The sequence below is a fragment of the Balearica regulorum genome, chromosome 11 (genome assembly GCF_011004875.1).
Source record: "Balearica regulorum gibbericeps isolate bBalReg1 chromosome 11, bBalReg1.pri, whole genome shotgun sequence".
NCBI classification, from domain to species: Eukaryota; Metazoa; Chordata; class Aves; order Gruiformes; family Gruidae; genus Balearica; species Balearica regulorum.
In genome coordinates, this window is record NC_046194.1 from 1,669,726 (window position 1) to 1,693,104 (window position 23,379).

The 23,379-nt window shown below is 57.9% G+C and overlaps 4 protein-coding genes across 5 annotated transcripts in view; 2 read left to right on the forward strand and 2 right to left on the reverse strand.

Annotated features, from left to right (window-relative positions):
• LOC104641987 (transcription initiation factor TFIID subunit 9) overlaps window positions 1–23,379 on the reverse strand; it is a 189,992-nt gene that overhangs the window by 91,508 nt on the left and 75,105 nt on the right. The gene's annotated exons all lie outside the window — the stretch shown is intronic.
• IGBP1 (immunoglobulin binding protein 1) lies at window positions 4,200–9,574 on the forward strand. Of its 2 annotated transcripts, none has more exons than XM_075762986.1 (6): window positions 4,200–4,401; window positions 4,631–4,936; window positions 6,402–6,597; window positions 7,596–7,681; window positions 8,674–8,786; window positions 9,047–9,574. In XM_075762986.1, the coding sequence occupies exons 1-6, from the start codon at window positions 4,214–4,216 to the stop codon at window positions 9,193–9,195; spliced, it is 1,038 nt and encodes a 345-aa protein (XP_075619101.1). In that variant the 5' UTR covers window positions 4,200–4,213; the 3' UTR covers window positions 9,196–9,574. The 2 variants fall into 2 exon arrangements, with proteins under 2 accessions (XP_075619101.1, XP_075619100.1); XM_075762985.1 differs by having other exon boundaries at window positions 9,050–9,331.
• Window positions 11,000–15,942, forward strand: LOC142603317 (diacylglycerol O-acyltransferase 2-like). Its single transcript, XM_075763034.1, has 8 exons — window positions 11,000–11,350; window positions 13,025–13,153; window positions 13,228–13,335; window positions 13,586–13,656; window positions 13,766–13,970; window positions 14,597–14,771; window positions 14,849–15,051; window positions 15,216–15,942. Exons 1-8 carry the CDS (start codon window positions 11,311–11,313, stop codon window positions 15,368–15,370), a joined length of 1,086 nt encoding a protein of 361 aa, XP_075619149.1. The 5' UTR covers window positions 11,000–11,310; the 3' UTR covers window positions 15,371–15,942.
• P2RY4 (pyrimidinergic receptor P2Y4) lies at window positions 17,269–22,451 on the reverse strand. The gene is made up of 2 exons (XM_075762989.1): window positions 22,323–22,451; window positions 17,269–18,513 (listed from the first exon to the last, which is right to left on the reverse strand). Exon 2 carries the CDS (start codon window positions 18,495–18,497, stop codon window positions 17,373–17,375), a length of 1,125 nt encoding a protein of 374 aa, XP_075619104.1. The 5' UTR covers window positions 18,498–18,513; window positions 22,323–22,451; the 3' UTR covers window positions 17,269–17,372.

Below are 23,379 nucleotides of genomic sequence, written 5' to 3' on the forward strand. Positions count from 1 at the left end.
GATCGCCCTTCAGGACCTGAATAAACCTGGGCAAGGACCGCTGGGTAGCGGTGTCCCTGCAGCCAAGAGCATCCCTCTAACAACTGTGGTTTTGCAGCCCTTCAGACGCTTCCTCACGTGTCTCTTTTGTCCCTCCTTGGCAATCGGTCCTCTCCAGACTGTGGTAGGCTGCTGTCATTACCCTCTGCTTCGCAAACCCTCGCCGGGCTCTCTGCTAATGTGACAGATCTACCTCTTTGACTTTCCTGTCATTAGCCATTTTTCCCCCATGTCTTGTGGCTTTTTGTTAATCTGTCTCTCTGGAAATGAGACTCCCCGGAGCTGAATTCTCCATGGCCATGGCAGAAGTCTTTCACTTTGTGGTGCTGTGAACCGACATGGGAGAGATGCCTCTGCAAACGGCTCGCGTGCAGAAGGAAACCATCCCTCTACATGAAATGCGGTGAGAACCAGGCAAAGGGTTTGCTCTGAAAAGCCTCCTCTGGGTTACTGCTTGACTTTTAATTTGGGTTTGAAAGGAGTATCAACACTGGTACGAATGCGATCGTTCCCTGCTGGTTAGACTTGTGCAGACAATGAAGTCTGGAGGAAGGAGAGTGATTTTCATGGACTCTTTTGACATCGCTGCTAAAGCACTGATTACTTACTTTTTTTCTCCTTTTATTTCTTTATTCATTCAGGAATGCTGCATAACTTACTCCAGGAGGATAATTCTGAGCGAGGGCAACAAACTGTTGGTAATCAAGTATGCACTCCGGAGGAAGAATGACTCTGTGTTCAAGCATGTGTTGGGATATTTCTTCCCTACAGCCCTGGGTTGCAGCTCGGACTGGACGGTGGGTCAGGACCTCTACCTGCTTTTTGCTTGTGCTCTTCACAGAGCAAGCTGAGCCAGAACGAGGAGAAGGCACGGAACGGGGCTGCTGTCCGGGGACTCGGCTGTTGATCAACATCTGTACTGCTGTAAATATTTGGGGGATGTTGCTTTGACCTTTGGGATGGTTAGTGCCTACACTATCACACCACAAGACACAAACATGAGTAAACGCTTGTATTGAAGGAAAAACCCTTGCCTCTCTGTTCTCCTTTATTTCTGGGGTGTTCAGCAATATCATGATGCCCTAAGGATGACAAATAATAATAGGGATCGTCCTTATGGGGATCTTCAGGGACAAATCAACGTAGGTGAGTAACAGCCATAAGACCCGATGGGGAACTAGGCTGCAGACCGAGGGCCCTGGGGCACAGCTTGAAGGGCAGTGGCGGTGATGGCTGTGCGGGGTTCCGAGGGGAAGCAGACCTCCATCCCTTCTCCCAGGCTGAGCAGGCTGGCATCCCTTCCAGCTCTGAGCCCCGTATTTCAGCAAATTGCTCAGTCAGAGTGGAAGAGCCCCAGGTACCGGAGGTTTGTGGTATCCCTGTCACATCTGCAGGGGCCAGGAGGAGCGGGGTGGCTGCATTTCTGAGAACCCTGGTCTCCCTTCACCAGCCCGTATTTCTCCCTCTCACTTGTTTAATCTCATCCGCGTTCGGTGCGGGCAGTGTCCCAGGGGCTGCTCGCGGTGGACTTTGCAAATCGCCTTTCTGCCAGTGCATGGTGCCACGGCCACCTCACTGAATCAGTAAATAGGATTCCCTTCGTGCGTCCCTGGGGACGCTGCCTCCAAGGTCGGCCAGAAAGTGAGTTAAAGCAGGGAGGGAGCTGTAGAACCATTCCCCTCTGATGGGGACCTGTGAGCCACCCCGGGTGGGCTTTTCCAGGAGCATTTTGCCACCAGCCCAGACCTGGGGCTGTACAGAGTTTGAGGACTTTCTCGCTTTGTGTGTGTGTCAGCTGTGACCACTGTGCATGTGCTGTGTGGTAGAGTAAGGAATTTCCAGGCGTGCTTCTGGCTGGCTGGAGCAGCACTTGTGCTGTAGGACGACATGCAGAAGCTCTAACACTTTCCAGGAAGGCTGGATGTAGGTGTAACATGCTGGAGCTCCTGGGAAGCGCCCGACAGGCCTCCTGGATGTGCACGGCCAGATGTTCTACACATGTGCGATAAATGCAATACACTGTGGCTGTTGGTTTTACTACCTGTATAATGGAAAGCACGTGGGGACCTTTCATGTCTGGAAGTGGAAACATAAGAACCCTCCAGAAGCTGAGGCTGATCCCTTAGACACTGACTTATGCTGGGGAGCCGGAGAGCCCAATCCCCGGCGTGCCAAAGCCCCGGGAACTCCCCTTTTTCATATGCAGTGGGACTAACCACAGCTACTATTCCTGTAGTCTGCAGCTCAAGGCTCATTGTGGTGTGAATAGAGACTCGCTGGGTAATTATGCCATCCAAAGAATCATTTATTTTTAACTTGTGTCGAGGACATTAGCTCTGTCATTAGAAGGGGCAGCTCAACAAACCATGTCCTGCCAGGCGGACCTCGGGCAGGAAGAGAACAGCGTGTGCGGGTATGTGCAGTTTGCTACGCTGAGGCTGTAGGTGATTCTGCACACTAACCCGCACTGATTTCATGCTCTGAAACTTATTCCTGACCAGTTAGTGCAACAGATAAAAACAGAGGGCTGATCAACTTCTAGCAAGGCAATTCAGGAGCTTCTAACCAGCTAACAGCTTGACCCTTTTGGCTCTCAGAGGCAAAGCCTTCTTCATCTCAAAGGAAATTTGGCCTCACGCGAATGTCCCACTCTCTCTAGCTTGCCTGGTGAGCCGGGATAATGTGCTGCTCGAGGCCTGTCCTGTGCTGCCTCCGACAATCTGGGTTTAAACTGCCTCTCCCACCCACCCCCAGTTTTAAGGGGGAGACCTCATGCTCCATCGTCAGCCAATTCACAATTACTCAGAGAGCAAGGCTGTGAACCTGCCAGCCTGCTCCGAGAGGTGAAGGCCCCCAAGGGGAATGCCCTAAGGATGTGTTCGTTAAAGATTAAACAGACATACCCTGTAGAAAGGTGATCTGTGAACTGCTCAGAGACTCTCTGCGTAACGCAAAGGACAGTGTTCACTCCCGCAGGCTCTTCTGCTCTGAAATGCGCTGCTGAAATGTTGAATCTTGGTTACAGAGGGTGGCGATGTGATGGGTTACTGTAGATTTTACCTAATATATACGAAGGGGTAAGATGCTATATCGAGCGGTATCGCTCTGATGAAAGCGAACTGGCTGTAACTGTTGGGGATGCCAAAGCATCTCCTGCTAGCGAAGGACAAACGGCTGTAGATTCCTGGCCCCGTTCCACCACCAGTGATTACACTAATTAACTGTCCCCCACGGCGGCGCTGGGGTGCAGGGCCAGCATGGAAGGAGGCAGCCAGGTCCTGAGGCAGCTCACGCTGCCGGCGCCGCCTCTGCGGCCTGAGCGAAGGCGTCATGCGGAGAAGGGGGTGACAGGAGGGTGACACCCCCGCGGGGTACACAGCCAACGGGAACCTCAGCCCACAGCTCCTCTGGGGTTTACGAGTAACTCTTTACCGAGCTATCTCACGTCGGTGTGAAGAAAAACAAACAGGGTACATCATAAACTGACTCATTCTTGGCAGCTGAGTGCTTCCAGACGGCCCTGAATTATTATTACACAATCTACATTTCTCACACCCAGGTGAGACCTGTTTCCCTTAGAAACCCGTGTTGCCAAGGGACCAACATCAGTCCGCAGAAGCCTGGCTTTAACCCCTTCCTGTCTTACGCCTGTTTAAACTTCAGACATCCTGTAAGAGGGGACGGAGGAGCTAAATAAAGAAGAAACGAGAAAGGCTGCTTATCTTACTTATGTTATAAAAAGAATACAGAGAGAAGAAACGGAAGGCGCAGTGCTTACAAAAGCAAACCGCAGCACTAGGCTCGGTGCGCTGCGCGGTGCCAGGATCGCAGGCCGTGGGCCCGGCCTGCACAGGCCCGTGCTGAACCCGGCTTAATCCGGGTTCTCCCTGGAGCAGAAGACGTCCCTGCCTGTCACCTGCCGCCCCAGGCGGGGGGATCTGCCCTCGCACCCGGGGCAGGACACGCTTCCTTCGTGACCGGAGATCCCCGGCGCGGAGAACCCAGCCCGGAGCCCGCTGCGGCCTCGCCAGGCCCCGCCTCCGGCCCGCCCCTACTAAGATGGCGGCCCCGCTCTTTCGGCAGCTCCCTCTGCCCTCACCAAGATGGCGGGAGGGGCGGAGTTTCTCTCAGCCGCCCCGGAAGTGGTTCGGGGGCGGCGCCTTCCCGGCCCAGCATGGCGGAGGGTGCCGGTGCGGCGCCGCGGCTGGCGGAGCTGCTGGCGGCGGGCCGGCGGCTCTGGGAAGAGGTGGAGACCGGCGCCGAGCCGTCCTCGGGGGCCCCAGCCGTGCAGGATAAGGTGCGACAGGGGCTGGACGCGCTGCAGCAGGCGGCAGCCATGGTGGCGCAGCTGGATCTGTTCAGGTGAGCGGAGGGAAGGGACGGGCCGAGGCGGCGGCGGGGCCTGGGCCTGGGCCTGGGCCTGGGCTCGGGTCTGGGCCCGGACCTGCCCAGCGAGGCCTGCGAGTGTCCTCCGTGCCTTCTGCCACCTCTACGCGGGCCTCCGGGCCCCGGCGGAGCGGGCTGGGCCTGGCCGGGCCCGGCTGGAGCGGAACGGGAATGGGAACGGGAAGGGTCGTCTCTCCCCTTGCAGCGAAAACGAGGAGCTGGAGGAGATCGCCTCGGCCGACCTGAAGTACCTGCTGCTGCCCGCCTTGCTGGGGGCCCTGACGCTGAAGCAGGTCGACCTGAGCAGGAGGCTGGAGCACCTGGAGAGCGCTCGGGCTCACTTCTGGCGCTTCCTCAAGCTCTGCAGGAGCTACGGGCTGGGCAGCTTCCACCTGCCCCCCGCCAGCCCCCCGGGAGAGGAAGATGCCGGAGGCTCGTCCCCAGGGGGCCCTGCTGCCGCCCAGCCCAGCCTGGTGGCCATGGCGTCGAGTAGACAAGCCAAAATCGAAAGGTGGGCTCTTGCTTTGCGGTGCTTAAAGGCTTTGGGGAATCTTTTTAAGGAAAAGGGAGAGCCTCAGGCAGTGTGAGATTGTACAGACAAGGACTGTCAGGAAAGACCTGGTTCCCTTGATACTGGAATACTTCAATCACTAAATATTCATTTTAAGATAGGCACCATGTATTGCTTAATGATGTTGGAATGGGCACAGATCGGAGAGAAGTGTTTATGTCTTTAGTTTCTGATCTTTGAAGAAGACCTGCACAGAAGCTCTTACGATTAGTTCTTTAATCAATGTAACTGCATAAAGCCACCCCTGTTGGAAGGTTTCCACCAATGTGCTTATTAGACCTTTAAAAAAGGTGGTTGATGCCTCTTTGTCATGCTGTAATTGGGGATTTTGACAGTCTAGTTGTTGCTTATTGTGGTAGCACTGAAAGGCCCAAGCTGGGCTGGAGAGCTGTTTAAATTGTATGAGTACAAAAATATGATTTATATCCTAGCAAGGAAACTAGCTGAGATGAGTTTGGGATGCTAGAATACATCAGGGCCTTTGGGGTCAGCTCAGCACGGGCTGCTTGTCAGGAGTCCGAGCTGCGCATCACCTCCCGAGAGCGAGTGAGTTGTGTCGGCGCTGTAGGTAGGGCTTTGGTTACGTGTGAACTCCCCTCGCTGAGGGCTGGTGTTTGCCTCTGCCGTGACTCCTTCCTCTTGAAGACAAACAGGAGGTACCCGCATTGTGAGTTCTGTCGTAAGCAGGTTAGTGCTCGTTCAGCACGAGACATTGCAGTTACATTTGCTTTCAGTAAAACTTACAGACTGCATGAACAAAATTTTCCTAGGAAGACCGGTGTCACCACACCAGCTCCCGACCTGTCACATCCTAGCTGCCTTTAGTCTCGCAATCCGGCGCCCCAGCAAGCAGGTGGGGGTTGCAGCGGCCAACGGAGGAGAATTTACCCCTCTGCGGCACGTAAAGACAAAGGGGAATGGAGTGGTTTGGTTTGCTTCCCTGCAGGACAGGACAGGACAGGGCTGGGCAGTCAGGAGCCCAGCCGGTTAAGATGTGGTTTTCGGGGTTCTTGTGGATGCGTTTGGTTTTTAGAATGACTCTTGTATGCTCCAGCATGGGCTAGTGCTGCCAGTGTTCCTCTTAACAGATGCATTCCTGTAAGTCTCTGCTCTGCTTCCCCAGGACTCTTCCTCATTTGTGAAATGAGTGGGTCCTCCTCACACAAGAAGGTTTGTCAAAGACTCAAGGAGCTTTATGAGTATCTGGGATTTGCATATCCTAATGAGCACTGGTCAGCAACTGGCACCTCTATGAAGAGCATTAAAAGGGGCTTGGGGCAGGAGGTAGCTCTCTAACGTGATTGAATTTCAAGAAATAGGAAATTGTTTCATTTAGAAAACACTGCGTCTGGGCTGGGCTAGAGAACGGTTATTTAATGAACTCATTCTGTTCTCTTTGAGATAGATACAAGCAGAAGAAGGAACTGGAGAACAGGTTGGCCTCTATGAGAACCTTTGTGGAGAGCGGGCAAGCAGATGAGGATCAGATACGGGAATTTTACATACTACAAATCCAGAAATGGATCAACACTGGCCTTGAGGAAATTGAGAGTATTGACCAAGAAATGGTCATCCTGAGGAGCAGAGGTACAGCGAAACAGGTAGGAGAGATCTCTTGCGCTGCAGGTCCTGTGGACTCTGGATAGTTAGACCTGATGATAGACACGGTTGTGGGTAAATGAACCTCAGAGGGATTCAGTAGCAGAGTCTCATAAGCTTTATTCTTTGAATTCTCGATTGAAATTTAGTTCAATCACAGCACAATTGGATGGGTTTGGTTTAATTCTGAGTGGGCAGCGGTCTGATTTTTGGATTGGTTGCTGTCCGGTGCTACCGCATGTTCTTAGACAGTCACGACTTGTGAAATGCTAGAGCATTGAATGTCAGAGCTGAACCGGTCTGCGTGCAGAAGCTTTTCTCCACTTTGCTGGGTTCTGCCAGACCCTTAACTCTAAAGAACTAAGTACACTTGTAAATTAAAAGAAGACCCTTGTGATTTCTTTCAAGCCTACACAGTGTCCAGATGTTACAGAGAGAAATGCCCGCTCGGAATGCTGAAAGCTTCTCACAGACCTGCAATTCCTGTGCAGAATAGTGTTTCTGGGCTTTGTGTTACTCACCTAAAATGTCTGTCTAGAAATAAAAAATCTTAATGTGCTGACACGGACCATAGTCCAACTTTGTTGGCACGGCTGGTTTGTGCAGTTCGTTACTGGCGTTGCAGAGCTCTGCTCTTCTGTGGTGCCCTGGGTGATATCACTGGGAATGATGAGCTCTTCTTGCTTCAGAACATACCGTGTTTGATCCCTGGGAAAAATAAGCTCTATTTCGTGCTTTGATCTGAGCTGATTTGGTTTAGCTCTGTCAGCTTTCCGCTTTGACCAGAGCGGCTGTAACAAAGGCACACAGAGAAGTGATTTGGAGAGGCTCACAGATGGAGTTTACGATTTAAACTGGATTAAGGCCTGAATTGTCCATCTTGGGATGTCGCTCTGACAGCAGAGGCATTTCTCTTCTGAATAACTTGTTTGGGGTGGGAAGCAGAGAAAGGGGATTCTTATCTACAGGATTATCTTGTGACTATTGTTTGCATCTTCAGCCTTCAGCACCACCACACAGCACTTCTCGGCAAGTCAGGGCTCCGTTGAAACCTTTCATTCTTACCCGGGACGCTGCTCAGGCTAAGTATGCTGTTTTCTGATTATTTAGACCACAGAATGATGCAGTGCTCTGTTCTCACGTCAAGCCTAAGATACTCTTTCAAACGCAGAAAACCAGTCGTTACCTTCAGGCAGCCTGTTGCATCATGGTGGTGTGTGTTGTGCATCTGGGCAGGGGATGAGGGAACGACTAATGCCTTTCTTCCACTTTCTCTAATTTTTTCTGTTATCGGCGTGCTGCAGCGTCCTGGCTAACGCCATTTCCTCCTGTTGGGATGGCAGAAGAGGAGGTTGTATTAAGCAGATATTACCGTGTTAGTTTATAGGCCACGTGCTTGCTGTTTAGTGAGCTGTGGATCTTCCCCTCCAACCTCTGTGTGCTATCACAGGATTGTTCCTCACTCTTTAAGTAAAGAGCCCAGCAGTGAAAAGCACATGCAGCCTCTTAATCTAATGTCAACTCTGGAAGATTTCAGTGAATTCGAATCAGTGATCTTAGGGGCTGGGACGGTGTGATACCTACCAGAGAGTCATCACTCACAATAATACAGGTTTTAACCATAAAGCTTTCCCTAGAGGATTGAAATCTTAACACTTTGTGGTGCTGTGAGATTCTTGCAAGGAATATGGCAGCAAAAACACAAAATGGGATAGAAACCAGATTTCTTGTCTTGCTTTTGACATTATTTGCCCTGACCCTTCCATATATTTTTTTAGCCAAGCTGTGCCTAATTCGGTTCCCAGGGGCCTCCTTGGCAAGCTGTGCTAGCACAGAGTGTTCTCCTTGGGGCTGGAGAAGCGATTCAAGGTCTTTGGACTGGAACAGTCCTCGCCTCTCCAAACTAGTGGGATGAACTCTTTAAGTGCTGTTATGTCCAGGTTACTGGCTACTCTGTTGCTGATGGCCCAGGCTGTAGAAGTACATTTGTTTTCGAGCACTTTAGAGAGTAGTTCTGTGCATGGCTGTTTCTGCTCGTTCGGAGCGATGTAAAGTGCCACCTTTGTCTCTTTCTGTAGAGTGTTTGGAGCTGGATATCCTGGCCTGCCTACTATGACTGTGGATGACTGGTACGAGCAGCGCAGAAGGCAAGGAGTTGTGTCTGCTCAAGGCGTGCCTCAGAGGACACCGGGTACGGAGTGGCAAAGTGAGGATTGGGAGAGAATTTGGGATGTCTCTTGAGGGGGGGAAGGTGAATGGGGATGTGCTTAGGGTGTAGAAAACTCAGTGGCTGAGGAAGTGGAAGAGCTGACTTTATCAGGCTGGGAGAATAACTGAACTGCTCTTTGGCAAGTCCTGCTTTCTGTCTAGACTGGCTCCTGGCAGGGCTTCTGTTCAGGGAACTCGACTAGGGATCTTCCGCTGCCCCTCACTCCTGTTCTTGACCTTCAGCAGGTGTAACTGATGAAGAGTTGCAGAAGCAGCAGCAGGAGAAAAAAGAGGAGGAGGATGATGAGGAAGCTCTTCAAAAAGCTCGGAACTGGGATGACTGGAAAGATACACACCCAAGAGGCTACGGCAACCGGCAGAACGTGGGCTGACGCTCTCGCTGCAGAGGGAGCGGGGCCTGGAAATCCTGTAAGAATTGCCTGTGTCCTGGAGCTGTAGGAGTAAATGCACTGTACATACGGGGAGGTATCCGTGGCTTCTCTGGGAGGCACCAGGCTCCGAGGAGTAAACGTGGCAGTTTGCTTTGGTTTCCATTAACTGTCAGGCTGAGCACACTGGTCACGTACAGTGATAGCGCAGAGCTCCTGTCGGGTGGAGCGCTTTCCGAGGGGTCAGACTGCCTCTGTGCTCCCAGAGGAAGTCCTTGAAAGAAAAGTACATGAATTTGGAAACTGCTCTTTGTATTGTGGGTGGATGTATTTATTTTTTTCCTCTATATTTTAAGCAAAATAAAATCTCTTGTGCTGCCTAGTTCTTGCTGTGAAAATTTCATCCCTTGCTCTTCATCCTAGGCTCTTCCAGAGCAAGTCTGTAAGGCTGGTTTCCAGCAACCAAGGGAGCTGGGGATAGGAAGTAGGAAATGTCAAGACAGCCAGTTTTTTCGTCCGAGGCTTCTGAACACACCAGCTCGCAGTGCAGGGAGTTCTGTACACAGCCAGGGTACCAGCGGCCTTTCCACGGGCTCATCCCACCATGCCTCCCTGAGCAGATGCCGTATTCAAAAGCGAAGTTGTGCACTGGTGGTCAGTGTGCTTTGAAATCTGCTTGCAGAAATACCCTGAAGGGGTGAAAACCTTGTCTGGATTCCTCCGAAGGTAGTTTAAATAGCTGCTGGTGCTAATCCTGAACTGAGTGAGAAGAGAGGGCAGGATTGCTCTGCCGAACCTGGCGCTGGCCTGGTGTAGAAATGAGGAGTCGCAGCTGGAAGCTCTGGAGTCACCCAGCGTGGGCTGGCAGCTGTGACTGCAGTTGTTCTAAACCTGTTACAAATGTTGAGATTAAAAAAAACCAAACAAAGCATCACTGCTGCTTGCACGTGTGGTGGTGTGTTACCTAAGGCAGTTGCCATCTTCATAGAACCGCAGACTGGTTTGGGTTAGAAGGGACCTTAAAGATCATCTAGTTGCAACCGCCTTCAATTTGGCACAGTTGGGTTCAGCAGCAGAGTGCTCCCTTACCTCAGGACAGGGGCATTCTGAGGGAATTGGGGGGGTTTCCTTCCTATTAGCATGATTCAGGCATGCCTGAGGGGCCAGCCAGGCTGCAGGAGAGCCTGGCTGGTGTATACGTAGCGATCTCGGCTCCTCTGAACTCATCTACATCTGTGAATGCTGGTGTGCCCTTTTTTCCAGATACTGAGTCTCTACAACAGCAGATTATGAAGTTTTGTGGGTTCCAGACTTCTGTGAAACATGTTTTTTACTTTAACTGTGCATACAATCCTATACATGCATTTATCTCTTTCCTACATTTGATGTTAGCCAGTTCTTCCTAACAAGTACTTCTGGAGAGGTAGATCCTGAGAAGCAGCTCTAGTGAGTAGTTCCTGTGGATTTTTACCGTTCCTTGGACTGTTGGCCTGAAGCCCCATCTCAGTGCTGCTTTTGTGCTGCTCTTATTTCCTTTTCTCCTCATTTTTGCCCCTAGTCCTCTCCAGGCACTATCCCAGTCATCCTGGGCTAGCAGGCAGGGCTGGCTGACCCCAGTGTCCATCTTAGGGGTAGAAGAGGAGGGGACGGTGCTGGATGCTGGGGCTGGAGCTCAGGGCCCGTCTGGCAGGCTGTGTTCCCATACCGGGAGCTTTGGGATGACGTTTTCGGGTGGCACTGGAGGGGAGTCACACCAGGAGAGCATGACAGCGGTTTGTGAAATACCCAAAGCGTGGACAGTACCATTCCCGGGGGAAGGCGGTTCCCGTTGAGCCACCACCAGTGCCAGCAGCGGTGCCTTTCCGAGGAGCAGCGGCTGCCCTTCTCGATGTCAGCTCCTTGTCGCTCGGCACAACTCCTCGTCCTCCCGAGGACCATCAGCTCTTCTCCTTGCACCGCAATCCAGGGCCAGAGTGGGTCCGCTCCCCTCCGCAGCAGACAGTTTACCTTGGGTCAGCTGGTTAAGGCAGCTGGATACACAATCAATCGTCCTCCGGTATTTCCAAACTCGCCTTTTAACCTGCTGAACCAGAGTCTGGCGCAGAACTCCTTGCCACCATGAAAACAATCATTGCAGCCTGTTCCCAAAATCTAAGCGGTAAGATATTTCCAAAGCGTGTTTGAATGGTTTCTGATGCTCTGGCAGTGCGAGGAACTGGTGAGACAATTAGCATTTGTTGTCCTTACTGTCTATTTGCTTTAGACTGCTTAGGGGAAAGGGAGGTGTTCGGAGTGATTCGGGGTTAGCAGCACCAAAGGAAAACATACAGTTGCTCAACAGGAATGAATTTCTGACAATGCGTTTGGTAACGTTACTCCCGCAAGATGCTCCAGAGTGCTGCAAATTCCCCTTTGTCTTCCCTTGCTGCCCTGGGCTGCAGAGTCCGTGTTTCTGGGTTTGAAGATGCTCCTGTCGCCATGGACGGGGCCGGTGGTGGAGCCCTGGGCTTTCTCCATTTTCTGTCTGTGGTCTGGACATTGATGGAGCGCTTGGGGGGGGAGCTAGGAAAAGGAACTAAAAAAAGCAACTGCGTGGTAGGCACAAATTTGCTAGGCAGAGCTCTGCGTCTTCCCTGGGGGGAAAAAAAGGGGCTTTGGAAAGTTGACAATGGCAGGGCTGTGCGTGCGGCAGGGCTTCTGGGGATGCCTCGCTGGGCGTGCGGGGACGGGCAGGAAGGAGCGCTTAAAGCACGGCACGCTGCTGTGGGGAGAGAGGGAGGGAAAACAATTCTTCAGTGCTGGTGATGGCTCCAGTGTTTAATTTATTTCTGTTGTCCCATTCGTGATTTGGATTGAACTGGGAAGAGCTGAACCTCCACCAGCCACCCAGCCCGGGGTTTGGTGGTTCTTCTCTGACCCTGAGGGTCCCCGTCCGGGGGAGCCATGGGGACAGGTCTGCTCCTGTCTCACCCTAAGCATCTCTCTGTCTGGCCAGCATGCTGATTTTGGGTTGTTTTCCCAAGAAAACAAGGCTCTTGTGACACAAGAGGTAGTTTGCTGCGGTTGCAGTGGTGGCCATGCCGGGTGGTCTCGGCCACAGCGGACCTTTGGCCAAGAGCGGGACCGGCGCCTCAGGTCCGTTTTGGGGAGGAGGGATGGGGCTGAGCGTGGAGTTTGGATCCTGGCACCCAGCCCGGGGCGGTTAATGGTTCACCAAGGTCGGCTGGAGGGAAGGGGGCGGCAGGGGGAGTGGAGTGACCGCAGGCTGCTGGGCTGTCCCTCCTGGGAGGCAAGGCTCGGCGGGGATGGCCAGCCTGGCTCGGCCCCTGACTGCTGTCCTTGGCATTTGCTGGGGGGCGGACGCTGCCCTGCGCCGGCCAAGAAAAACCCAAATTCTGAATGTGCCGAGGAGGGCACAGGAGAGGTCCCGGCCTTCAGGGAGCTCGGCACGGCATGGGACGTGCCGCTGCACCGGGCTCTGTTGGTGCACCCAGGCTCACGGACGTGTTTGGGCTCGGGGGTGCCCAGCCTGCCGGCTGCCCCCTGCCTGGAGCAGGGCTGGCCCCAGAGCAGCCTCAGGTTGCCCAGGGCCACCTCCTGGCATGGTCCAGAGCTCTCCGGGGATGAGCATCCCCCCGCCACTCCATCCCTCCTTGCTTAACTGCTTCATCCTTCCCATCCTACCTCCTGCCCTGTACCCCAACCCCGGCAGCCATGGGTACCACGGGTACCCCTGTATCCCACTGGACTGTCCCCCGCTCCCCCGGCTAGCTGGGACAGCATTTGTGCAACCCGTGCTGTTTTGGGCCGGGTGCCGTGTCCCTCCCCGCAGGCAGCCGTGCCAGCGTCCAGACCGCCCTGCGCACCCTGCTCGCAGCACCCTGGCCCTCGCAGCGCGACATCCGCTCCTGGCTCCAGCTCCTCGCCGTCCTGCAGTGGGTGCTCAGCTTCCTGCTGCTGGGTGAGTAGGGGGCTGCGGGGGGTCCCGGTGGGGTGGGTGCATGTCCACTCACCCCCCCTGCCTGGCTCCCACAGGAACCGTCAGCCTGCTGCTCCTCATCTACCTGGTGTTCACCAGCTTTTGGCCCATCTCTGCGCTCTACCTGGCCTGGATCATCTTCGACTGGGACACGCCGGAGAAAGGTGGGGATGGGCACAACCCCCCCCTTCCTCCAGTCTTGCAGCAGGATGGGGTGCAGGGCCCCCCCTTTCTCTGGGTCCATCCCAGCATGGAAAACGGGGAGCACCACGTCCCACCTGCTCTTTCCCTCCTCTCCCTCATCATCATCACGGTGGGAAGAGGGACGCAGCAGGTCCACAGGGAGCGTTTCCCTCGGGTCCTGCTGCCTGCTGGGGCAGGTGTCACCTCCTGCGGTCCCTCCCTGGTTTGCAGGTGGCAGGAGGCTGCCGTGCCTGCGGCGATGGCCCGTGTGGAGGCACTTTCGGGATTATTTCCCCGTGAAGGTACGGTGCGGGGATGCCGGGATGGGATGTTCACGCAGGCGGTAGTGGTGGTACCACCCAAAAGGACACGCCGCTGTTATGTCCCCATGACACCCTTTTGTCCCCGCAGCTGGTGAAGACGCATGACCTGTCTCCCAGCCACAACTACATCATCGGCTCCCACCCCCACGGCATCCTCTGCGTCGGCGCCTTCTGCAACTTCATCACGGGCTCGACGGGCTTCGCGGAGATGTTCCCAGGCATCCGGCCCTTCCTCACCACCCTGGCCGGCAACTTTCGCCTGCCTGTCTTCAGGGAGTACCTGATGAGCGGAGGTGAGCGCCCGTGGGCAGCGGGGCAGGCAGCTGCCTGCCACCCTGCCCTCACGGCCAGTTGTGCCAGCTTGAGCTGAGCAGGTTCCCTGGGGACGCACCCCCTGCCTGCCCCGCTCCTGCCCACCTCTGCCTGCTGCCAGGCAGGGGGACTCCGGGGGGGGCTCCAGGGTCCCGTCCGTGGGAAACCCGCGGCTGACATCCTCTGCGCTCCCCAGGAGCAGGCAGGGCAGGGACGGAGCTCTGCCTGCACCCTGCCCCAACTCCACCCTCACCTTGTTCTGCACCCTGCCAGCACCCTGTCCGCACCCTGCCTACTACACCTTGCCTGCGCCCTGCCCGCGCTTTGCCCGCGCCCTGCCCGCGGGGCTGGCAGCCCGGGGCACCCCGCGTCTCCCTGGGAGCAGCAGGGGGCGCCCTTGCGCTGTCCCCTGCCTGTCCCCTGCCTGTCCCCTGCCTGTCCCCTGCCTGTCCCCTGCCTGTCCCTGCGCGGTCCCTGCGCGGTGCTTGCGCAGTGCTTGCGCGGTGCTTGCGTGTTTCCCTCCAGGCACGGTCCCGCGTGGGGTCCCTCGCTGGGTCCCCGTCCCCCCGGGTGCTGTCCCGCAGCACCGGTGTCCGTTTTGCCGCAGGCTTGTGCCCGGTGACACGAAGCGCCATCGGGTACCTGCTGTCGAAGAACGGCACCGGCAACGCGGTGGCCATCGTCATCGGCGGCGCGGCCGAGTCGCTCTCCTGCCGTCCCGGCGTCACCACGCTCATCCTGAAGAACCGCAAGGGCTTCGTCCGCATGGCCCTGCAGCACGGGTGGGTCACGGGCACCGCCGCCGCGGGGGTCCGAGGGTCCCGGCGCCCCATCACCACCCACCATGTCCCCTCCACAGGGCCTACCTCGTCCCCTCCTTCTCCTTCGGGGAGAACGATCTCTTCCGCCAGGTGGTCTTTGAGGAGGGCAGCTGGATGAGGAGCATCCAGCAGCGCTTCCAGAAGATGATGGGCTTCGCTCCCTGCGTCTTTTATGGCCGGGGTCTCACCTCCGTCCGGTCCCGGGGCTTCCTCCCCTACGCCAGACCCATCACCACTGTGGGTGAGCATCGCCTGCCTGGGCGGAGGGGATCCCCAGAAGGCAGAGGGGTGGAGGAAGAGGGCACCCCGCCACGTGTGGTGTTGGAAGTCAATGCTCAGCTCATGTCCCCGATGAGCCGAGCGTGTCCCCGCGCCGCCAGCCTGACCTTCCTCCCCTCCTGCCAGTGGGAGAGCCGGTGACGGTGCCCAAGATTGAGGACCCGAGCTGCGAGACGGTGGACATGTACCATGAGATGTACGTCCGCTCCCTGCTCAAGCTCTTCAACGAGAACAAGACCAAGTACGGGCTGTCGGAGACAGACGAGCTGCGCATCCTCTGAGCACAGCCGGCGCCGGCGGCCAGATCCTGGCTCACAAGGGCGGCTGGCTCTTGCGGGTGGGGATTTCAGCCGGCCCGGCACTGGGAACACGCGGGGGATGGTCCCCGCTCCGGCCCTCCGCTCCTCTGGCCAAAAAACCTGAGCGGGAGCAGGGAGGAGAGGAGGAAGCGAGGGGAGGGGGAGATTGGGAAAAGGTCCCCCTTGAAAGGGGTTTGGGGGGGCTGTGGGTGACACAGCTGTCCCCTGAGGATGTGGGGCTGATGTGGGGAGGCTGGCGCAAGGCTGGGGGCCAGTGATGGGCACAGTCCCCCCAAAACAAACAAGACACCATGACCTGAGGGAGGGGGTGTCACAGGAGGAGGGAACATGATGAGCTTTTTGGGGTGGCATCCCCATGGCATGCAGGACCGGGCTGGGGAGATGTCTGCCAGGGTTGGGGGGGACACCCTCAGACTTGGGGACCCGTGGAAGTGGCCTCAGCCAGGACCGTGTGGCCCTGGGCAAGGGGCAGGTGCTGCTCTGGTGCCAGATGAGCCTTTTCCACCACCTCTGTACCCAATACAGATTTCCAAACCCCCTGCCGCTGCCTGTGTGTGCTGGGGGGGGGGGGGGCAGGATCGGTGGCACCGCAGCTGTACCCCCATGCTCCCCGTGCAGGTGGACATGCCACCCACCTGTGTCCCCTCCCTGCCGGTCCCATCTCCACAGCTGGGGCCGTGCTTGGTGGGGATCTTCGCACTGCGCAGGTGCCTCCGAGCAGCTCCCGGGTCCACCTGGGCCACGTTGGATATAATGGGAGGTGAGGGGTGGCAGCTGCTCTTACTGGGTTCATGGGACTTAGGAGGGTCGTCTCCTTCCCTCTCTGCTTTCGGTTCTGCGGTGAGTGGGGGGCTCTCTGGGAACCACTGTCTGGTGGGATGGGGATGGAGGGCATCCCTGGGGCCCTCTCCCTCCCCGGGTGACCTGGGCAGCTCCCGATGGGATGTGGCTGTGTGTGGTTGGTGCCACACAGCCACGGCTGGGGTGACACCCCGATGACGCTATGGGCTTCCCTTCCCTCGGCATGTGCTGGCAGGACTTGTTGAGGGGCGATGGGGGCAGCCCCTTCTGGGGTTCTCTGTGGTGGGGACAGCTCTGTCCCACCCCTGCCCGGGCTGGTGCGGGAGAGTCGGCAGCGCTGATAGCCATCTCTGGTCCGCTCCTCTCTGCGCAGGCGCTCGGTCAAACAAAAGGGCTGGGTAAACATTTGGAAAGCAAACACCCGTAAAGGCAGATTCCCGAGGACTCTCCCATCACCACGGGTGTCACCGCTCCGGCCTCCTGCTCTGATCCTGCCCCAGCACCGGCGTTAAGGTGGCGGGTGGCTTTTCCCTGCTCTCAAATGCTTTCTGGGGTGAGGGTGGGAATCTCGTCCCTCTTCCTTCTGCTATGGGGAGGAACAGATCGGGCATAGAGAAAGGGGAAGGGGTTTTATTGGGGGATGACAACAGCAAGTGCCCTGTGCCACATCCCTCCCCGCCTCTCCCAAGGCCAGCAGTGTGACAGAGACATCTCCAGGGGACACAGCGCTGGCTCCATCCCCAGGTTCAGTCCGGTCCCTGCACATCGCTGTCAAGCAGACTGGAAGGGCTGTGCATGCCCAGGGAGGGACGGACGGACAAATGGACAGACCAGTGTCCCTTCTCTTTAGTGACCTGTCAGCCCCCACGTGTCCCCGGGACATGTGCCACGGGCCAGCCTGCCATCCCAAGCCGGCTTTCTCAGCATCCTTCCTGTTCCCATGGGAAGGTGGCTGTCCTGCCCCGAGCAGTACTGGCACCCTCGTCCCACAGCGTCCCGGGACAGGGCTGGGACAAGCCCCATGGCCACCCATCCTCAGCCCTGCTGAGGGCAACAGGGGCAGGTCTGGGGACCCGGGGGTGCCAGGGTGCCCACACGGAGCCCAGAGCAGCTGCAATTCATTGAGATCAGGGACGAGGTTCCTGTAACCCCCGCTGGCCCCTCAGCACCCGCCTCCGTTCCGTGCCGTCCCTGTCCCCCGGGTGTCACTGGCAGCGTGGCCACCACCCGTGGCATTGTCCGTAGAGGGGGACACCAGGGCCAGTTCACACGTGGGTACGGGCCGGAGCCGCTGGGCTGGTCCCCGGCGTAGCCGCCCCCGGTACTTGTCCCCAGCCATGAAGTACAAGATGGGGTCGAGGCAGCTGTTGATGCTGGCCAGTGGCCGCGTGATCTTGTAGGTGAAGTTGATGATATTGAGGGTCCGGCAGTCGGCTTGGAAATAGCGGGAAGTGTAGTAGATGGTCCGGGTGATGTGGAAGGGCACGAAGCAGATGGCAAAGACGGTGAGCACAATGATGATCATCTTGATGGAGCGCTTCTTGTAGGAGGGCATTCGGGGACCGGGGCTGGAGAAGCTGGACTTGCCGAGTCTCTTGGCCATCAGGCAGTAGCACAGGACGATCACCAGGAAGGGGATCCCAAAGAGGAGGGCCATGACGGACGAGCTGTAGTGCACGTAATGGTCGAACTCCTCGGGCTTGGTGGTGTCGTGGCAGAGGGTGCTATTGCCCTTGGAGCTGGTGGTGACAAAGATGAGGTTGGGGATGAGGCAGATGGTGACCACAAGCCAAGCAGCCACACAAATGATACGGGCGTGCTTTGTCTTCACCCACTTCAGGGAGCGGATGGGGTGGCAGATGCCCATGTAGCGGTGGATGCTGATACACGTCAGGAAGAGGATGCTGCTGTAGAGGTTAGCGTAGAAGAGGAAGCGCACGATCTTGCAGAGGCATTTCCCGAAGGGCCAGTTGTTGCGGTCGGCGTAATAGTAGACCAGGGTGGGGAGGGAAAGGACATAGAGCGTGTCAGAGACGGCCAGGTTGAACATGTAGGTGGTGGTGGCATTCCAGGGCCTCATCCTGCAGATGAACATCCACAGGGCCCAGGAGTTGAGGGGCAGCCCCACCAAGAAGACGAGCCCGTAGGAGACGGGCAGCAGGATGAACTTGAACTCCTCGTCGAAGACGCACTTTGCCTCCAACACTGCGGTGGTGTTTCCTCCTGGCCAGGGAGCCGTTGTTGGTGTCCACAGGGCAACTGGGAACGTCCTCACTGAAGTGGCCATGTTCTCCGAGCCAGATCTAGAGGAGCAGTTAATAAAAGCGCATTAGTCATTGATCCCGACCATTGTCAGGCACAAAGCGTGGAAGGCAGCCAAAGATGCCAGATTTTCCCCCCCTCCAGAAGCTCCGGCCACTTTGATGGTTCTCTGGTTTTTCTCAGCTCGCGCGTTCAGGCCTTGCGGGTAGCTGAGGGGGGCTTGACGAATCCTCCCCTTCGCAGCCCCCGCAATGACACCCGTTAATCATCCCTTTGAGCAGCGTGCAGTGACACCAGCACCGCGTGGAACCGGGAAGCGTGCCTGAGACAGAGGACCACGCCGGCCCCGCCGGCCAGCAGCCCCATGGCGCGCCGAACAATGAGACCTTTATGAGCAACAGCAGCCCCCGGCCGGTGCCAGCACAGCCTCTTGGAAGCCGGCTCAGCCTAATTGGCACCATCCTGACAATGCTGCTCGTCCCAGAGGGCTCCTTGACAGAAGAAAGGCGGGAGGAGAAGAAAGGCTTGTCTGGGGGACTATTATGGCCCAGAGAAATCCTTGGGGGGCTGTTAAAGGAGCCTTTGGGAGAGCGTCCCTGGACGGCGAGGGGCCTCCAGCTGCCGGGTATTCTCCATAGGAGAGGGATGATCTAAGCCCTGCGGAGAGGAGCTGTGCCGGAGCCAAGTCCCAGCTCGAGACAGTGCAAGTTCACAAGGCAGGCAGGACGTTTCCCTGCTCACATTGTTAGGATCAAAGGCTGGGATCCGCATCCTCCTGGCAAGGAGTGCGGACAAGCTGTCGGGGGGTTGCGTTTGCCTCTCAGGATGTCTAAAGTTGAGAGCCCGCTCCCCCAGAGGGAAGAGGGAGTTTCTGCATCCATCGTGGTACCCAAAGAAGGACCGGGTCTCCGAAGGTTCCTTCCACCTCAGCCCCTCCGTGCCCGCCGTGGTCCCTGGCAGAGTGATTTTGGAGCGCCCGCTTCTGTCAGCTGAGGACGGGTGTTCGGATGAGTAACCTGGGAGCAGGAGCATCTGCTGCGCTGCAGGCGGAGGGAAGGGTGCAGCCGAAAGCCGTATCTGATGGAGGGAGTGCTGGTGTGTCTCTGGTTTCACCAGGCGGTGATGGGCACCAGGACGGAGGAGGACTCGGGGCTCAGGGAGACAACGTGTGTTAGTGGGGTGCTGGTGTCCGTGGTACAAGGTGGAAGGCTGCATTATCTCAGGGTCCTTCATCCCTTGGCTCCCTCATCATCCCCCTCCTGGTTGCCCCTTGCCTTCGCCATGGAGATGTGCAGCCTGACGGCTTCTCGTGGCAAGCGCCGTTGGCAGGAATATCCCGTAGGGTGTATCCATGGGGTCAGCTGAACTGCCATCCATCTTCTCCCTGCAGAGCCTCGCCCCAAGAGACATCCCTGCATTTACAGAGATGATCATAAACGAATCGACAGGCAGATGGGCAGGCGAGTGGCCGCGGGATCGGCTCCTCCGTGCTGCGTGCACCTCCGTGCTCTCTGTTTGAGTTGTGGGCTGAGCTGCAACTTCGGGCTCACATCAAACACCCTGCAGCTTCCTTCCCACTGTGGCCAGTGCCAGTGCCGGCAGCTGCCTGGCTTTATTACAGGGATGAGTTCAGAGAGCAACAGGCAGGTTCTGATCAAACATTAACAGTGGGAAGAACTTGCTCTGTTTTCCCAGAACCAGGAGGGAAAACCAGCTGGCAGGAAACCCTGAGCCGCTGGGCTCTGGTGCCAGCAGTGGTGCCATGGGGTGCTGTGCAGGTTGTACTGGTCCCAGCGGCTGCATCTCCCCAAGCCGTGATGCTGCCAAGGACATGAGGCACCATGAGATTTGTTTTCTTCGTCTAACCTCTGAGTGCAAGTGAGCCTGAAGCCTTGAGCCCAACCAGACCGGAGGTGCCGCAGGGTTCAGTGACCAAAGCCAATGCTCATGTCATAGGTCAACAAACAGCTAAGATACGAAGAAGCCAATAAATAAATAATAATAATCTGGTGTAAGAAATGCATAAGGAAAAAGAGCCCGAGCAGCTGCACGGTGCCGGGCTGCTTGGAGGAGAGCGCAGGTATGTGGCTTCTGCCAGCTGATAAAGCCCGAGCGTGGTCATTGCTCAGCAGTACGATTTAAACATTCATAAGCCCCCTTCTTTTGAGGATAACCACCGAAAAATAAAAATGCAAAGCATGACATGTGGCAAGCTTTATCTCAACAGGTTTCCTGCTTCCTCATCTTAGTCATGATCAAAATCAGTGGTTTAAATCACTGATTCATATCAGTCCACCCTGAGGACACGTCACCACCGGGCCCGTTCCTACTCCTCACTGACGTCCCCAGCGAGGCGCTCTCTGGTCACAGCCTCTCCAGTGTGTGCTTTTCAAGGAGGGACTGACTGCAGCCGCGGTGAGATCTGAGCCAAGCGTTCGGGCTCGCTGCTGGAGCGGGAGATGGAGGGCACTGCAGGGAAAGGACGTGGAGCTGGGGAGGTGCTCCCTGCTCCTGCCCTGCGCGCTTTGTGGATGCATGAGGGCTGCAACACTGGGGAATCCCTTGCCCATGGCAAGCACGTCCCCCTGGGACGGTGCCTGCAGGCTGGCCCCTGCATGTGCCCCAGGAAGCAGTGAGGGCTCCTGCAAAACACCCGCACGGCCATCCACCAGCGGAAAGGGGCAGGAGCCAGCCGTGAGGCCGTGCATCGGGGGGGCACGTGCTGCCCTTGGTCCTTTGCGGCAGGAACGGGAGCTCTGCCCTGGCTCCCAGCCCCGTGGCCATGCCCAGCCCAAACTCGTCCTTCGGCCCCGCGGGCAGCACCGGCTCCAGTAGGAGCCGGCAGCCGCCCCCAGCCTGGGGTACCCCAGCAGCTGGCCGAGGGTCCCGGCCCTGGGGATTTACAGGGGCGTTGGAAAGGCACCAGTGAAATGAATGAGTGGGGCAGCCCCAAAGTCCTGCACGCTGGCGGGATGGGGCACTGGGTCAGGCATGGCGGCGCGGCGGTAGGAGCTTCGGAGAGGGGACAGGAGAGCGGATTTCAGAGGGGAGCAAGCAGCCGCTGAGGGACACAGGGCTGGGTCAGCCCAGGACCGGCTGCCACTGGAGCACGGGAAAAACAGGGCTTTTCTTCTCGCTTAAGCTCTCAGAAAATGCAAAACAAGGGGAAATTATGCCAAACATCCTGCAGAAGGACCCTTGTCCCTAATCGCCACGTGGTTTGTGCAGCCAGAGCCCCGGCACAAGGTAAGCATGACCTAATTTCTTTCCGATCCTTCTCTTCAGCTGCAAGAGCAGCCAAAGCACGACCTGCCTGTGCTGCCCAGGCACCGATGTCTCCTCCCCGGGGATGCCAGCAGGGCCAGGCGCTTCCCTCACTGCCCACCGTGTCTCCTCCTCTGAGGTGCCCCCTTCTCTTAGCGGGGTGGGAGGTGAGGGTGGTTTCCTTTCGCCCTAGGGTGGCCTGTCCCTGTCCCTCTGCCTCCCCGGGGAAGGGCAGGAACCCGAAGCTGCCGCAGCCCAAGGGGCGGCTTCGCCCTGCGTGGAGGGAGCAAGGGATGGAGAAGATGAAGGAGAAGACGTGGCTCCACCAGGAAGGGTGAAGGCCCTTGGTGATGGAGGAAGGCAGTGGCATGTTAGGGAGCAGGACACACGGGGGGGATTTGGGGATGGTGGAGGGATGGGGAGAACTAGCTGACCCCCCACACCCATCCAGCCCCGGGGATCCCACCCCTGTCCCTCGTGGCAAAGCTAAAGCTGCTCCCCACAGGCCCCCCAAAGCCCGGCTGGGTTTGCGTGCCCGTGTCACGGCCCCGGGGGGCTGTCCCGGCTGGGGGCTGCCCCGGCTCACCTGCGGTCCTGGGCGGGGGCAGCTCTCAGGAGCGGGGCACCCCCGGGGAGCGGCTGTGCCCCGCGGGGCCGGGGGCCATGCCGGGGGGCTGCGGGCTGCCCTGGGCCGTGCCGAGCCGGCTCTGCCCGCTCCCGCTCTCCCACGGCCGGGAGCAAAGTGCCCGGGAGAGGCAGGGCGGGAGGCGGGCGGGGGCGGGGGCAGGAGCGGGCAGGACCCGGAGCCTGCAGCGTCCCTGCCCGCGTCCCTGCCCGCCCCGGGGGCTGCCCGCAGGGCTCAGCCCTGCCGCGCTCCCGTCCATCGCCCTCGCAGGCTTGGGGCCACCTGCAGCTCCCCCCCCCCGCCCCCCGCAAGACGTGGGACGTGTGACCCTCGCCCACGGCCCCTCGCCCACGCCAGGGCACCCTCCCTGCCCCGCTGGGGCCCCGCGGGTCCCGGCAGCGTCCGCGCCCCGGGGTGCTGCCCCCGCTGGCACCCCAGCGCTGTGGGGCGATCCTGGGGACAAAGGTGGCCACTGCCACCTTGAGGCCAGCCTGGGCATAGTGTCCCCAGAAGCGGGGCCACCTCAGGTGTCGCAGCAGCCGGGGGCCCTGCCGGGTTGGGGTGTCGCTGTGTTTTGGGGGGAGCGTGTGCCCCCGCTGCCTGCAGAGCTGTTCTCGGTCCGGGGGATTTAACTCCGTTGTGAGCGTGCAGGTGGGCGAAAGGCGGGTGCTGTGCAAACGTGTCAGCGTTGCGATGAACGGGGCACGCCGGGTGCACCCCGAGATGCAGGGGACCGCGGTTGAGAGCAGGCTGGGTCGGGGGGAGCAGAGGTGCGAGGGGCTGGGCGGCTGGTGCGGGGGCAGCCCGGGGACGCTTGGCTGCGGGGGGGGGGGGAGCACAGGGGACCCCGGGTGTGCAGGGCCGAGCAGGCAGAGCCGGTGCGTTTGGAGGGGAACCGTGCTGTCACAAGCACCCGCCGAGGGCAGAGCCAGCCCAGTCCTGTGCGGGAGCCACACAGGGCACCGGGGCAAGGCAGCCTCGAGGGTTTGCAGGGTGCCCAGTAACGCAGGGGAAGTTG